Source organism: Balearica regulorum, chromosome 7, assembly GCF_011004875.1.
Source record: "Balearica regulorum gibbericeps isolate bBalReg1 chromosome 7, bBalReg1.pri, whole genome shotgun sequence".
NCBI classification, from domain to species: Eukaryota; Metazoa; Chordata; class Aves; order Gruiformes; family Gruidae; genus Balearica; species Balearica regulorum.
The window spans coordinates 37838534-37856217 of NC_046190.1; the positions used below are offsets into that span (position 1 = coordinate 37838534).

At 40.9% G+C, this 17684-nt stretch overlaps 1 protein-coding gene across 5 annotated transcripts in view; it reads right to left on the minus strand.

The window, feature by feature from the left end:
- Nucleotides 1-17684, minus strand: part of PCDH15 (protocadherin related 15) — an 872980-nt gene that overhangs the window by 94332 nt on the left and 760964 nt on the right. For all 5 annotated transcript variants that reach the window (XM_075759010.1, XM_075759011.1, XM_075759007.1 and 2 more), the window contains one exon: nucleotides 10334-10450. In XM_075759010.1, coding sequence (XP_075615125.1) covers nucleotides 10334-10450 — 117 coding nt within the window. The remainder of the gene's footprint in view (nucleotides 1-10333; nucleotides 10451-17684) is intronic.

Genomic DNA, 17684 nt, shown 5'->3' on the forward strand with positions numbered 1-17684 from the left:
GACCATGTTAACAGTTAAAAGTACTTTCCGGGACTGTGCACACTAAAGAGTGCAAATCCTTGAAAACATGAGAAATTTCAGAGATCGTCGTGTAACAGAGGTGATTATACAACTTCCCCCCTGGCATTCTCTGATTCAGTCATTTTTCTTCAACATTATAATTAAGAGGAAATTACCTGCTGAAATCCACTCCATTTGGTTTCAGAGTAATGGTCCTCACATTTGCTTGGAAGACTAAAAGCTATCATCATCATTAAACCTGCACACGCTAGGTAATTTGTTATTAAATAAACAAAAATCTCATCAGGTTATTGTTCCTGATATGACTATCAAGTATGCTCTTCTCCTGTCATTTCTGAAAATAACAAAACAGGGATTTATTTTTTATTTACTACATTTTGGCACCAATGTAATTAGAAAAATCTCTAGAGAGATTTCCCAGGGAAATCTATTTAGAAGCAAGTTTTAATTATCTCAAATATTAATCATCTTTTGCCTCTGTTCTAAATTAATTTAGATGCATTCCTATGTCTACAACAAAACTCGAATATAGCAGATAATACTCTCAAATAAACCACAGAGCAAGGATTGTACTTAGCAGGGACCACGTTCATTCTCTCAACCCAAAGTTTTCCTGAGAGTTCAAGACTAATATGAAACTTAGAGCTAAAGCTCATCCAGCTTCAATTATTTCTTTTAGAGCTGCATAATTCCTTACGTTTCCATTTGCTCTGGGGAAATGACATTCATTTTCAGACCTGTCGCCCGTGTCCCTAATGTCCCCAATATTTACGTCAGACGATCGGGCTGCTGCACACGAAGGCCCTGGGCAAAGATGCCGTGGAGGGAGCACATGTGCACTGTCAAGATAACCCTCAACTAGGCACAGAGAGGTTGCAGAGGAATTATAATGCAATGAAGGCAGGAAAATGGTGAGAAATGTAACACAATAATTTCTGTATCTTTTCAGGTACGTTTCTGAAAGCAATTCAGAAGGAAAGTAGGAATTATTACTCCCGCTATCCAAATGCTACCAGAGGTATGAACCCACAATGACTGAGCCCAGGACAGAGCAGGAACAAACGCATTTCGCTTCCGTTTACCATCGACTCGTGAAGATCCCAGATTTGCATCTGGTAAATGACCTGGATTTTACCCCTAAGTACTAGTATGGAATAGTGGCATAATGAATCCAGACTTATTTACCAAGTCCCTTTGTACTCAATGCCATGTTCTGACTACGGTCAGAAAACTTCTGAGGGTATTATAGATAAAATGTGAATGATTTGCGTCATGAAGAGTTCACTAAGGCAAATTTTATAAAGTTAATTCTATGAAAAAAGTTGGAAAGTGATGCTAAAGCCAAAATTTACAGGTGGCTGCACATGTTCTGTGGAACATGCTCAAAGTAAAGTAAGCAATAGAGATGAGACAGACCACAGAGAAGGCAAATGACTTTGTGGGACTTATACCAGCTATGGGTTGTGAATGGTGCACTCATATATATTCATTTATACAAACTCTAAAATTTGACTTGTTTTATTCTTTAGTATGTAACTCGACAAGAAGGCTTGAAACTCTGAATTATTAAATCTGGAAATTCTGAATTATTAACTATAACCAGCTGAACACAAAAAGAACACAAACTTTTAAAGCCATGAGATAAAATTACTTAAGAACTCACTGAATTTGCAGCATGTTTCCCATGTATAAATCTCCAGCAGACACTATGAAATCCAACAGTAATAGTTTTTAAAAGATCATGCCCTGGCCTGCCTGAAAATGTTTTTATCTCCAATGAAATATCTGTGAAATCTCTAATTAAATACTTGTTAGCATCTTTCTTTTAGCGAGTGCCTGTAAAACAGTAAGGACAATTACCCTCCATTTGACAAAAACTTTACAAGGTGTTACTAGACTGGACAAACCATTAAATTGGATGTTCTGGAGCTCTGGAAGCTGGCTACTCATTAAAATTAGTGTTCTGCATCTGTTTCTATTGACATTTCAAATCAACACAATCAGAATATGCAGGGGAATTGCCCACAGAAGAAATATCCCAGCTTTTACAGTGATAAAACATAGGAAAAAAGGCACATACAGGAAAAGCAAACACCTCAAATTCTATCAATCCTGGGAATATTCACCTTCAGATAAACAAAGCAAGCAGACCCAGCATCAAAAAGCTCATGGTGCTCTCCTTTCAACACATTTGAGGGGTTAAGAGCTTTGAGAACACCGTCATCGTGGCCTGGCATCTTCCAGCAGCATGCCACTTGAATAAAGCACTAACTGTTCACAATGAAGACAACTCCTCTTCTTCTCTCCAAGGATGATCTCAGGTGTCCTTGAGTAACTAAGGTACGTGTACAGCCATCTGTACAAGCCCTGAACATAAGCACAGGTAGCCCCTTGGCCAAGCAAAAAAGCAACCACCGCTCAAATCCCTCCACATGCAATTGTCTCATTTAAAATACAGACTTGTAAACTTTGGTTCATAACAGGAGATAATCCAGGTTTAACGCCTTCTCATCACCAAAACCTTCCCAGTCTTGAGACTGATCATGTCTGACCTCTAAAGTTTCAAGGCAAACCACTGCTCTGCATTTGGTTTGACCATTTGGTTGACAAGAGTCCTCTCGCTCTCCTTTCTCTTGCTCTTGAGGTGACTGTCCCTGACATCTTAAATCAGACTATACAATAATTTGTGTAGCAAAGATACCATGCTTTTTTTTTTGGGGGGGGGGGGGGGTGGTTGTGGCCATGTACAGTATGGGTTAGCATTTACTTTTAGTTTAAGTTAAATCAAAACCTAAGACGCAGAATGGAAAAGCAGCAAGAGGGAGGCAGTTTAAAAGCCACTTCAGCTGCGTCTCTGTACCGCTGCCGAGTGCAGAAACGGTGGCTCACTCAGAAGGCCCAAGCAGCATGCAGGCACTGGTTCCACGCATTTTCACTTGCTGCTCCCGACGCATTTTAAGCGGCTCTGCTTTTGGGCAGGCCACTTGTCATTCTCTGAGAGCTAAGCTCTCAAACTGAGCACTGACAGGGGAAATATTATAAACAGTCCCGAGGACTCTCTCAGCAGCTGATCGACGTCGAATTGAGGTATTTATGCATCTCTACCAACCCTGATACAGGCTTCAGACTTCTTCAGCTACAAAGGATCACCTGTTTGCCCAAAGAATAGATGGCAATAGATGCTGGCTATAAAGACTGTGCTAATAAAATTCAGAAGTGTTGGAGAGAGCATCAGACATTAACTTTCTCCAGGCTTCAGGGACTCCAGGTATTTCTCCCTGTAAAGACGTATCTCAGAGAAACCAAAGCCGCATACATTTGTGTTAGCTAAAGCAAAGCAGCACCTAAAAATAAATATTTTTCTATATTATCCCATCTACCTTAGTTGCTAGAAGCATTTCTTTGGCAGCTCCAGTAGAGAAGCAGCATTTCTGTGGTTTCCCAGCCACACAAAACTCTTGTGAAGTTATGCACCTCGCACAGGATACCTGGTTGCACCTTTCCCCACTTTTGAGTTTGTCTTTTGGTCAGATCACCATCTTCAACACAAAAGAGTCGGTGGGGAAATTAAACTCAAGTAGGGTCAGTGGAGTTCTTCCAGGAAAGTTAGCAAGCAGTCTATTGGGGGGGGGGGAGGGGAGGGAATCGTGTCTATCACTGATTTTTATTGTATTTGAGCCCTATCTGGCACTCACTGGAGCAACTTTGGCGACACAAATACAGAGAAGTCTGTTTGAGTGACTGCACCTGGAGACACAGCGTCACTGGCCTGGAGACTGAGACATCCCAGATGAACAGAGTCCTTAAGCCCCAGCTGGACAACACTTCTGGAAGGAAAACTCAAGATGATATGCGAGGGAAACCCTGGCTACACAACTGTCTCTGCTGTTTCCCGCTGCGGCAGAGTTAGCACCCTTTTAGCTCCGGTTGCGCGGCAGCTGTGGTGTCTCAGCCATCTGCTGCCTCCCAACGATCCCCCACGCAAACAGTACAACTTCACTCAGCTGGTCTAAGAGCTCCCTCCCTCTCTCCTTTTGGATCTCCACACAACAAAATATTTTGAATACAGGAGCACTTAAAGAGATTATTCAAATGCTAAACAGAAAGCGCACTCAACTCTCTCACCAATTTCAACTGCAATGTTTTTCCAAACTGAAGATTTTGATTTTACTGAGGTATACCAGTTACTGAAAAAGAATTGAAGGTGTACTCAAGCTTTTCCTTGGCAGCCATATAACCATGGCTCTAGTCTATTCCTGTAACTCCCTCTGGCCCATTTTTGTTGGCTTTCTGCTTAGTATTTTCTCACTCTTTACATGCAGTGTGTCTGGAATTAGACATAAACTCTTCTGGGAAAGACAGGGTGAGCAACTCTAGAATGTACTATGTAATTTGGTAAGTCAGATACCGTGAAACTATTTTAAAATGGTAGAAAAATATACTGTGGATTGTTCCAATAGACCAAAGGAAAATAAGTTGATTTACGATATTCCATGAAACACACGTAAATCAAAATTTACCAGAGTTCAATGACCAGAATGGTATTTCAAATTAGAGTGTTTTATCAAATGTAAAAGTAACTTCTGAAACATCATTTATATTCTCAGTCACTGCAAAAAAGTGAATTCAAACTGGAAAAGAAAGGAAAGGAGAAACTGGTAAGAACTTAAACTGACATTTGCTCAAGACAGCCCTTCAAATCCTGCTCTGGCCTTTAGTGAAAAGCACTGGTTTCTATGTTTTAATTGACATTTCACTAAGAACCTAAAGGAATAACTCTCTGAGATCTCTTATGCCTTCAGGCCAAGATTTTTTTGGCCACTTTGAAATCCACAGGTCAAAAAAACCCAACATAATGAAATACCTACTTGGGATCATTTGAATCTAGCATAGATAATTTTTCTTTTAGATTAGCAACTGTTAACAGTAACCAGAAATCCATGGATTTTTGCAACCAAACCAATCCTTTTATTATCAGCTGCCTTCTAACGATGGCCTCATGTTTTAGGCATCAGGCTTGTATAGTTAAATTAAGAAAATTACACATCTTCATCCCGACTCAGCCATTCGTTCATTCACACCTATACATATATGACATATACTGAGCTGCAAATAATTTACTACATGGAGATTTGATTGGGGGGGGGGAGTTTTTTAAAGAAAAACAACACGATAACCTTTAATCTACATCTCCAATAAATTAATCGAACAGTCCCTCATTTAAGAGTAAAAGCTCACTCTTAGTCCTTGTGACTGCTTTTGGAAGCACACCATTAGTCACTCATGGCACCTTCCATACCTATATGCTGTAACTGTCTAAATCACTTTGGAAATACACTGCTACTGTAAACCAGAAAACCCTACGCCACAAGTCTCTTCCGACCTCTCATCTTTCACCTCCGTTACCCATGCCACCCTTACTGACATTTAATGCTTGCATTTATATTTATGACTTCTCCTTTAGAAGTCAGAGCCACAGATAAAACCATCATAATTTCTCAGGAACATCACTGAATGAGCACTTCTGCAGTCAAAAAGTAACGCAGTAGGTAAAGTACCAGCATACTCTGCTACAGATGATGATTTATGAAGGTTGACTTCAGTGGCATGACATTTTTTTCTACCATTTAAATACCTGTCACTGCTGTGATCAGCTTTGCTGTGGAGGGACCAGGAGGAACAACAGGGCAGCACCACACTAGCCCCCGGCCAGAGGCTCCAAGGAGGAATGGGCTGAGGATGGTGGCTACGGGGTGAAACAGAGAGCCAAGCTCTACTGACACTATTCAACATCTCCTTCCTACCCCAAACTGCTCCTCTGCTGTTGCAAGATTCAAATTTGCCTTTCATGTGCACAGAAATCACATGCAGGTGCTGAGCATTTCAATTTGGATTCTCATACCATCCATATTAATTTGACAATGCAGAGCACAGTGGGGATTTGCTGAAGACAGTGGGCAGTCTCTGAAGAGATGATTAGGTCTGAAAAGCTTTTATTGCAGATGATGAAAAAAATCTAGCTTGACTTTTACTCTGGGCAAAGTTCAATGTTGACAGGGGAATAGTCTACACTACTTGTAAAATGACAACAGAAAAATTCAGGCTTGGATACTTCAAATTAGATAGGCTCCTACTAGACCTGTCCTGATAATTAGGTATATTTTAAAGCCACAATTATTTTCTCAATAGATACGTATTTCTTTTCCTGAACTAATACCGTTGATGTATTAGTACTGTGCAAATAAGATTCCACCAGGTTAAAAAAATCCAAAACAAACAACTAAAATATTGATGATGACACCTAAGAATATTATTTCCCTTAAGGCAAGTTTAGAGGAAGGTACTCTTGCCGAACAGAGAAAACGTTGCGTGCTTTTTAAAAAAAAATTCTAGTGAATTCATGTTAACCACTTTGTGACACCACTTAATATCCAAGCCAGCTCCACATAAATACACATTTGCCAGTAGCACAAAATATCTAAACAGGTTGGCTCAATCAGAAAAAGGAACAAAGCCATTTATGCCTGATAGTTTTCTCTATCTTCTTTTTTATTTCAAAAGTAAAAACTATCAGCCATTAGTTTGAAATAAAACACCAACTTTCCAAAACTATTTTAAAAGCTTTCCTCCATAGCTGGCTAACTTTTATGGCTATTGTATTCATTAAATGCCTAAGGGCAGCTTCATTTTAAGTCTTCATAAAAATCAAAGAAATGTAACAGTTCATTTTGAAGAACATTATCTTAACATTACTGTCATTTATGCCTGTGATAGTGGTAATAAACAGGATCCCACATTCAGTGGTTTTGATCTCTCTCTCATACATGTGCATCGATTTCTCCACAGAACTTGAAGCAATCCCCACACCTTTCAAATAGAAAACACTCAAAGCCATATAAAAGAAATCTATATAAACAGGTGAGGAAATCACAAGAAAGGAATCTGGGAGAGATAAGCACTTTAGTTGGGTTTTCATTCTCCCACTCTCCTACCACCTACAGGTTATTACCTGCTGTACAAAACAACATGCAAGCTTATCCATGCCCAGTTTCTACATTTATCTGTTCCAGTGACAGGGAGAAATGCTAGAAAAGGAGAGTTCAGAAGGGTTTGGGTTTTCTGAAATGAAAAAGTGAAATAACTTTGCATTAGGAAATACTATGCAATGAATCATTATAAATATATATTAATCAGTTTCTGAACTATATTGTTTCCTCCAGTATCTCAGTGGTATCTTACTCTTTACAATTTAGACACATTAAATCCAGGGATTATAAAATGGAGCTTATATCAGAATGGGCAAATTCTTTACTGAGACCACAGTATCTTGTTGTAAGGCTATAAATAGAAGCTGCAAAAAAAAACAAGTTAAAAAGCGATTCTCTAGCACCAATGAACGATTATTTTTTTCCATCCTAACTCATTTATGTTGAAATTTCCACAGAATAAAAATTCATCTTCTTGCCCTGTTTCATTGATCCGTAACATGCTTTTCTGCAGACTTTTCTCAAAGGTCAGTATGATAAACTCGCTAGGAGCAAATACATACTGGCGCAAGGGGTAGCGACAGGTCTGTAGGACTGTGACTAACAAACTTAATATTTGAGCTTTCTACTGTGGCAATCAAAAAAAATCACGGTTTTAACAGTCATACACAGCCAGTTTTCCCCACTCTCCACTGGCAGATTCTTCTGAAGCGAATCCACTTGCGATGCGGGCAGAGCGTTTCCTTTTGAATTACTTGCTGCTAACTGCTGAGGATGAGAGCTCTTGAACAAAAAGGGTGTTTCCTACCTCCCTGCTTCCCAGGTCATTCCTAGCCAGAGCAACAGGCAATCTTCTTCAGCTAAGCAGTATCTGCTGAACTCCCTGAAATGCTGAACGCAATTCAGACCCATTCATGCGAAGGCAAAGTTTACCAATTCGGTGGTAGCAGTGTTTTATTCAGGAGGAAATGCTAGCAAAATGAGCTACTACCTTTGTGCACTGTACAGGGTAAATATAACCCTTGCAGGCTTCTAATGCCACCCAGAAACTTTGCCCACTTTGCTCTCAATTTCCATTCTGTAATCCCCACATTATTGCACTTAACGTATGGAAGACATTCACAAAATGCCACAGTAAAAGGCATTCACAGAGTAGAATCAAATCATCTTCAATCAATTTAATTTTTTTTTCCAACAAATGACTATGAGATCTGAGCAATCAAGCCTTCTTTCCTCTGCAAATCACTGCAGTGACTAACAATGGTGGAAACCTAGGCCTGGTGTGCCCCCAGGAAGGAGCTCAGACAAAAGCACCAGACTCCGCGGAGCAAAAAGGCAGTGGCAGCAAGAGTGTAGGTAGGCCACAAGAATGTGAACACTTACGAAGCCCTCTGAAGGGTTATAACAAGGACTTCTGTATTTCAGACTTCTACGACGCTACTAGAAATACATCCCCTTGCTTAGGCATAATGGTTCCAGTCCAGAAAAGGACCAGGTGGTGTTGGTACAACTCTGGTTAAGCTTGCATTTCCCTGATCTGCACAGGTGCTGCAGCTTGTTACCTTTATAGCAACTTCCCAGCTTGGAAGACTTCCCCACACCCGCAGATATGCTTCAAGTTAGTCAGGAACTCTGGCCAGCCTCTCTCCTAGTAGTTAAGGTATTTGACACAGAAATAGAGCTAAAGGTTTGAATCCTTCAGTCAATGAAGGAAGGCAGCCTAGGCCTCTAACATCCCCTGGAAAGGCTTCTCCTGTAAGATTAATGTAACAAGATGCAAAGGGAGGAGAGCAGACACCACCACATCATCTTTCTCCTGCTGCATGCTAAAAGCTATGAGCACACCCAGATGTCTCTTTGAAGGAGTGCGGATGACTGCCACGAAGAGAACGGTCCTAGCCTGTGTGTTTTTAAAAGCATCTTTAAAGACACTAGAAACTCCCAGTTGGCTCTACTGATCACACATACTAACGCACACGTGTGCTGGCTAGTCTGCTTTTAATTCTGCTGACTGGTGATTAACATGTTGGCTAGTTGGGACCCTTTTCTAGAGTACCTGTGCCCTGTGGAAGGAGCGTAACACACACCTCAGGCTCCATTCTGCAAGCAAAGCACTCAAAATCAGGCACACACGTCTCCCAATGCTCCCCTGCAAATTGTCCAAGACTAGCCATCAAGGAACACCTCTCTCCATTTCTCTTGTTTACTGCTCAAATAATTCCTTAAATACTCTGTAGCACTAGTAATTGATAACTAGGGCTATTTATTACCTACTTGATGATACTACTGTCTTTCGTATCCTTTAAACAAACAATAGCCCGGATCTTCAGCTGTTCTAAACTATCTTAAAAGGTTCTGAGTTCAGCGCTACCCCACTGATACATATCACCTGCAGAGAACGTACTTACCTTTGTGTGTTAGGACTTTTTACAAGGGGATTGCAGGACTGTCCTTACAGAAACACTGCCTTAGCATTTCTGTCCTTGGGTGGTTAACAAATTACTATGTGGCATATTTAGCTAAGCTACAGTTGAGTTGTGTCAAAGCACTGCCATCAGCTTTTAATGTGCATGGCACATTCTCTCTGAACTCTTCTCCCTGAGGATTATTCTCCTTAATATGCCAAACACTAACAATTAAAAATTAAACCTGGCTGGCACAACATCTTTGGCTTTTATTGTCCTCAGTGTATCATCTGGTCACCAATGTTCATCAACCTCTGATTACAAAAATTGATATTACCCTTCAGAATAGCTAACAAGTCAAAAATATGTGCCCAGTTCTGTCAATCAAGCGCTTCACCAGGGAACAGTGATAAAAGCCAGTGTCAGAAACAAACTTTATCCCCCAAACAAGTGCACTCAGTTCAAATACTGCACATCCAATAGGGCTGGCTGGTGGGCTGTACAGTTCCACGCGACCCCGTGATGTCTCGCAATGACTGCGAAATCAAGAGAGTGACAATCTTACAAAGCTGTGTTCTGTTTCCTCTTTAAGCTGCAGAACCGTACCAAAGATGGGCATGGCTTCCCTTCCTGCCTATTCCTCTTATTCATCTACTCTGTGAAGTCGAATAAAGAGCTTTCTAAAAATCTTCCTGACAGAAAGGAGCTGTATCATTGATTTGCCAGCTTCAGGAACAATCATTGTAAATGCAGCCTCTGTCCAGAATGACAAAGGACAGGCTGACATAAAACATGTATGAGTTACTGCTCTGTGAAACTCATAATAATCACCTTTGTTGTCAAGAGAGTTAGGTCACTTATGAGGGTTAAAGATTTTTTTCCCTCTTGGGTGTAGAGTATTAATAGAACCTTTTTGCTTACCGGAGGATCTTGATCCTCAGCTGAAACAGTAGTGATAACGGTGCCCTTGACTGCATCAGGAGCAACCATTCCCCTGTAGAGCTTTTTGCTAAATACTGGAGAGTAATCATTCATATCCTGCAAAACATAATTAAGAGTTTAGTTCTGAAGTTCAAACAAAATTATAGTCACATTCACAATCGTTTTTTGAAACTCTACCCAATCACTCCTTCCTCATTAGGAAGCCTATTTGCCATTCACAGTCTCACTCGGCTCTCAATTCCATTACCACCACACAAAACTAGCACACAAAGGGAAGGTGCCAAAGTTTAAAAAAAAAAAAAATAAAAAAATTATGTGAGACAGATCAACAGAAGGAAATTCTGCAGATACACTCACAAGTAAACAACGCAGAGATTTCCGTGACACCTGCTTCTCAAGCAGTGGGCCATAACATGGCTTTGCTAATTTTCTGAAATGAATGAGCTGCTGCTGCTTGACAGTGTTTGTTACCTCTAATATGCAATAAATGAAGAGAACATATAATGTCAGATGAGTATCAACACCTCGTGAGAGTCTAAGATGGTGTTCTTCGGACTGACGTGTATGTTGTCAAAAAGAAGCTTCAAAGGGCTTGAGTCAAGGCCAATTTCATTGACGCAGCAGTGTGTGTACGCACATACGTATATTTTCACACCTATGTACGTATAGGTTCATGGGTACCTCCTTGTGTGAAAGATGCAGCTTCACCCAACGACCAGGCTACGCGGGATTGTGTGAGCTGGCACTGAGGTAGCACAGCAGGCATGTGCATGTGGCTCTCCCTGACGTGGTGCCCCATGCATCAGGAGCCACGAACATCCCGAAACTCAACTGGCATCACAGGTTGTTAAAAAGGCGCTCCATTGTAAGTTGTCAGAAAAGAATTTTCTGACAAAAATTCTCTGTCAAAATTCTCTCACAGAGTTCCAGAAAATTTATCTGTATGCTTCTTTTAAAAAATTAAATGTACATCTCTAAATTACAATCTTTATTCTACTAATAAAAGCGACTTCCAGTGTTTTTCTGTAAAGCCACCTCCCTAGGTTGAATTCTATTGAAAACAGATTTACTCATTTTTGCATACTACTATTTCCATTGTTTTGCACATATGAAGAGTATAGATTAAGTTTTCTGGGTTTTTTGCAGAACAAGTAAGAAGCATCATATGCCTTCAGCACACAAGAGTGACTTTACTGATCCACAAATGAAGAACAGACTTTTTTCCCCTTAAAGCAGCACGTGTGCCTGAGCTCTGGGGGAATCCAGGTGCCCCCCATCTCTTGGGAACCCACACAAACACAGCTACTCAAGGTTTATACACCGATGCCTCTACCTGTCGTCAACAGCTCTTCATGCTGCAAATGAAATATGTTGGCACTGGCTACCACACTGTATTACAGAACAATTTAAAACATTCATCCATACCTCATCAGAGGAGACAACAGTATAATAAACAGCTATATAAAAACAAATAAATGACTTTTACAAGTCCACGTAGTAAATGGCTGAATAATTAATGCATTGTGTTCTGCTCAAAAGTCTGCGATTCAAGTCTTCAAGGCACTGGAAATTGGAAATGCTTTTTCTCTGATTTTCAAAGAGACAACTGGATCATCAAAAAGTGACTGCTAGGCAATTCGAACTAGGAGAGCATTCAAATGAAAACATTTTGGCAAAACATTCCAATTCAAACATATTAGCATTTTTCATGGAATTACAGGCACCGGATCTTATGATTTAAATTTCTTGGCCTGTTTGCAAGAAAAGAATTTACTTCATCTGAGAATTTAATACCCAGGACTATTCTACGTAAACAATCTTATTTCTCACGACTCTTCAAAGTGACATCGTGGTTCTAAAGCTAGCTATCCTATGTTCCATTTGCTCCCAGAAACTCCACTCCAGAGCAATATATCGCTGTGGCAAAGAAACCAACATGAGACAGCAACCTCACACTGTACAACTCCATTCACAGCCATTCTACCTCAAAGAAAAGATGGGGAATTACTTTATTTGAAGGAGACACAAAGTAGCTATGAGTACACACATCCTAGGCAGTTAGGGATGGAATATTAAAAAAAAAATAATAAAAAAAATCAGTGTTTGGACCTGTTTTGGTTTGCAGACCCTGAAATTTTCCCAGGGGGATACACAACCTTTTACAAATTACATACACACAGAGAAGACACCTTCTGTCCTCCCATATGACGTCTCCATCTGGGGTAATGACCCAATACTATGCTTATGATGACTCTTTTTTTTTTTCCCCAGCTTTGGCTTCCCATGACCTGGATGCTTAAGGATCACCTCCATGAAGCAGGTGAAGTTTCTGGAATAACCCAGCCTTTTATCTGTATTTCTGAATTTACTTTGAATTCATGTGTGTCTGTGCACCCGCAAATCCACAGTGATGTCTGGGCTCTTCTCTTTGGCGTAGCAGCAAGAGATCGCTGTTTGCTCACCAGGGGGTGAGGAGAATCCCCCTGTGATGGTTTTGTTATCATTTGAATGCCTTTATGTGACCTCAGTGCCTGAGAATCTCTGACTCAAGGTACTGGAAAGCATAATCCTATTTAAAGATGATACACTGCATCCTCTGCTATAGAAAATGACTAAGTCATCCTACTCAACGTACCTATTTTTCAAGATACATGGATCAGTACAAAATACATAGGAACACAAAGCAAAGCATGAAGCAGGACAGAAAGCCTTCTGCCTCTCTAACTTATCTTTCCTCTAAGACAAGCTTTATGCACGATTGTGCCTCATAAACCTCAGCCGAGCCAACCGAATAAGCACCAAAATGCTTCGGTTGTAACTAGACAGTACAGCTCCACGTGCTTTTCTTCCTGGCTCATCTCTTCCTGAATCCTACAGCAGCCACTGATTTTTTATAGCAGAGTTGAAGCTTAAATGTTTCCATTTTTATCAAAATAAAAGCTGCCCATAAGGATCACCACAGGTCCTCTCATTATGCAGCTGCAATAAGTGCGCTTCAGAGAGAGCAAGGCTGTCATTACAGACAGGTGATTCGGTCTCATGTGCTCATCACAAATGTCTATGATGAATAACTGCTAGAAGCAGAACAGGAATTTTTGCAGAAGGTTTACAGGCAAAACATATGCAGATGATATGGAAGTGTGCTTCCCCCCCCCGTAATACTTGCTTTATTCTAGTGAAAGTCTCGGTTCAGAGGTGGGAGGAATAAACAACTCTTCTGGGCAATTCCTGATACAGTAAGCAGAGATTTTGTTAGAGAATGTTGGAGAAATTCAGATATTACCATCTCCTTCAACTGCTATAATTTCTCCTTACATATTATGGGTTCTTAAAGGTACCAAAAAGGTCACAAAAAGAAACTATTTTCTGGCAAAAAGCCCTACCCCCAAGGAGGGAATATAGTCTAAACCTGGTTTTATTAGAGCACAGAAAGCGAGCACACTTTGTATTTTCTGTGAAGAGGTCATGGGCATGATCCGCCCCATCCCACCCCAAAACCTGTGCCCCTGTAGTCAAGTTCCCCAATCCAATTCTCTTCATCGAAGCAGACTTAACAGCGAGCAGTGATCAGCATTCCCTGACAGAGTTTTCAGCACAGGGAGACTTTCTCTAAATGTTATCTTTTTGCCCAAAGTACTGGGCTGCTGTCACTACTGGAGACCAAAGACACAGACATGGTTTTGCACAGCTAAATAAGTGAAGATTACTCCATGCCTAATGGCTTCTGCTTAAAGCACCGCTAAACGTGACTTTGCATAGAAAGAGATGCAGCACATGAGGGCAATCCCTTACCGCAGGTTAGGAACAGGGTAGTGTCCTAAGTTTTGGTGGGATGGAGTTCATTTTCTTCTGAGCAGTGGGTACAGTGCTGTGGTTTGGATTTAGGACGAGAGTACTGTTGATAACACACTGATACTGGAGTTGTTGCCCAGCAGTCAAGGGCTCTTCTGCTTCTCATACTGCCCTGTCAGTGAGGAGGCTGGGGGTGCCCGAGAAGCTGGGAGGGGACCCGGCCAGGACAGCTGACCCCAACTGCCCAAAGGGGTATTCCGTACCATATGATGTCTCATGTTCCATATATAACTGGGGGACTGGCCGGGAGGCACACGGCCCAGGAACTGGCTCTAGCATTGGTTCAGAGTGGTAATTGTGCTGTGCATCACTTGTTTTGTATATTCTTTTATCATTATTATTATTCTCTTCCATTTCTGTCCTATTAAACTGTCTTTATCTCAACCCACAAGTTTTACCTTTTTCTTTTCGATTCTCTCCCCCATCCCACTGCGAGGGAGGAGCAAGCAAACGATGTGGTTGTTTTAGCTGCCTGCTGGGTTAAACCACAACAGGTAGCAACCGTCCACAAAGCGGTAGTAAGAAGTAGTAAGAAATAGTGTAAACCTTTTCAATATGGGGCATAATCCCATGCACGCTCTTGTGGCCAAACTGCAGCTTCATGCAAATGTTCACAGTTTACTGCTTCAGTCACATAAATCCAGGTTGCTATTAACTATCAGACACACACCAAAATATGTAAACAGCAAATATAGGTAATGAATTCTCTCTATATATCACTTTAAAATACTTGGGCTGTGTATTTTGACAGTAAGGTAATAGCAGCCACATATTTATATATAAGTACAAACCCGTCTTTGTGTCACTGCTCACCTGGGCTGCATTTATTCTATTTTTATACATCTTTGTTTACAAAACAGAGTGAAAGTCAAAGCATAAAAGCCCAAAGCTTCCTCCCTAATACAGATGCTCTTTACCACTTTGGGTTTGTTTCACATTGGTCACACTGGGCAGCACATAAAAGCAGAACAGGACACATCCTTACATCTTTCCCTTGCACCAAGATTAAGAATCAAGCATGAAGGAAGCACAATATGGGAGGGATGCTCAAATACTGTTGTTCTTGAAGGTCCACATTAATACCTCCAAAAGCAAACAAAGACATATCAAGAGATTTCTTGATGCCAACTCATTTGTTAGCTCAGACGTCACCCTCAGCATGTGAATGATCCCACTTCCTGACCAACTGCCTTGCCCTCTGAACAAGACACATCTCATTCACAAGACTTAAAGGGTTGTTATTTACCAAAAGCTTTGTAGGAAACAAATATTGACCTGTCTGCAAAGATTATGAAAATGCTGAACAAAAATGCTGGTGCACGATAGTCATCTAGAAATGCCAATGAGGTGAAACAAGGCATGGGGGAGGAAAGGCATTAAGGAGCAAATCAATATGTAATTTAAAAATCATTAAGACAGTCGCTAGCTGTAATGCACTAATACTAAACTGGGTGCTCCTAGACAGGTGGTGACCGCCGACGTGGGAGGGCAATACGCAACTACAGCAGAAGAAAAATACCTGCAGTACAGTGTTCCTGGCATAAAATTAACTTGTAAGTTTAAATGGACTTCAGAGACATTAACATAGTTTTGATTTACAGGGACACCAAAAGACCTCTAATGCTTGCAGTCCACAAAGTTAAGAATATAAGCATTTAACATCTGGGTGAAATAATCCCCTCTTCCTCCTCATTCACTAATTTGGGAAACACACAAACTGGATTCCAGTGACTGCCTTCTTCCTCACACCACCACTGCCCCTTAACTTCATCTGAAGCGCGTACCGCTCAGGGTGTCCTGTGCACGCAGCACAGTACGGATCCGCGTGCTTATTGCCCTAGCTCAGCCCCTTTGGCAGCTCCTGGATCCTGGAGTCACCAGGATTTACGACAGTCTTTGCCACAAACTGGAGCAAAGTCCCAGTGTTCCTCTCTGATTCCGCAGTGGATCCTGCCGATTCACCTCCCAAGGGATCGAGAAGCGTCTATGAAAATAAAACCCCACACTTCAAAAACATAACTGGGCAGCGCAGCCTGGGAAGGTCAACTGCACCAGGAGTTGCTATGGCAGTTTCAGGGTATCTGGAAAACCCTGCCTGAAGGAAGGAGCCGGATACTCCAGGATTCCAGCTCCTTGCTGAGAGCATGGCAGCTGAGAGGAGATCAGGATATGGCCCCTTCTCACTCCAGTGAGCTACAGCTGCAGCTTGTGCCTGTTGCCATGTTTCAATTAATACAACATTACAGTGAGTGACAGGCTTGTCTGATTTGAGTATTACCACTAACCTAAACACTTTCTAAAGTATTATAAGTCTTTCTGAAAATGTGTTTTGGTAGAAATCTTGTTTTGAAAGAGAAAAATCAAGAGTAAAAAGTTAATTTTTCATCAGCTATCTCTGCACAAACAGAAGCAGCTCCAGATGACACTCTAATATATTTGAGATATATATTTACGTGTATATACGTATATTTATGTATGCATATCTATGTCTGTCTCAGACATAATCATTTGTGCAAATGCCCTTTTATCCTACAAAGGGAACCCTGTTAGTGCACGGAAAAAACTGCTGCCTTTAGCCTGCAGTGCACTAGAGGGCAGCCCTACCAAATGGGAGTGAAGCCTCTCCTCCCTCAACACCCATAAAAATCAACATGGTTTACCCTCTACCCAATTTCCTTCTCACCAAGACAGGGTTATACTCTTTTACATCTAGTCATCAAGGCTTTGGGGCTTTCTGCAGCTTAGAAAATCAGTCTGATTTTTTAATTCCTGGTTTTTGTAGATTGTGACCTAATGATAATCAAGTATTATTTATTAATATAGCTGTAATCCCATGACGGCAAAATCCAATTATTAATCTGCCGAACAGTTCCAGAGAGATAAATTCCTGTTAACACCAAAATCACAGATTCTGTTGACTTATCTAGACCACTAAGAAAATCACACCGTTTAGATGATTTTTACCATTATCAGAGTACATGTAGAGGTGCCTACCTGGGGAGCCTGAATTCCAAAAGCAATTTTGCACAAAGCTTCCCTTTCTTCTCGCCTGAACTGCTAAGCAGAAAACATCTTACCATAAAGAGTCTAAAAGTGTAAGGAAATGTTTTACTCTCCTATTTCTGACCTGTTGAAAAAAAACACTCATTAAGTTTGTTAGCTGCTTAAATATTACATTTTCTTGGTTTGTAAATACTTACAGGAAAAGGTTTTAAGTACATCCATGTCTTTTTCCCACCGCTTTAGGACTGTGCTCTTGGATTACATCTGCTGATACCAAGGCTTCTAGTCAACTATATCTAAGTGCAAATCAACATTCCCTTGCTATAAAAAACAACATGACCGAACAGCGTCTGAGCTAATAAATGCATATTAGGCATTTACAGCTCCTTTTGCAGTCTGCTGGCTTTTGTCACAAGTGTAATAGGAAAAAACCCATATTTTTGAAGTGATGCCTCCTTCTGCTGACGTTAAATGT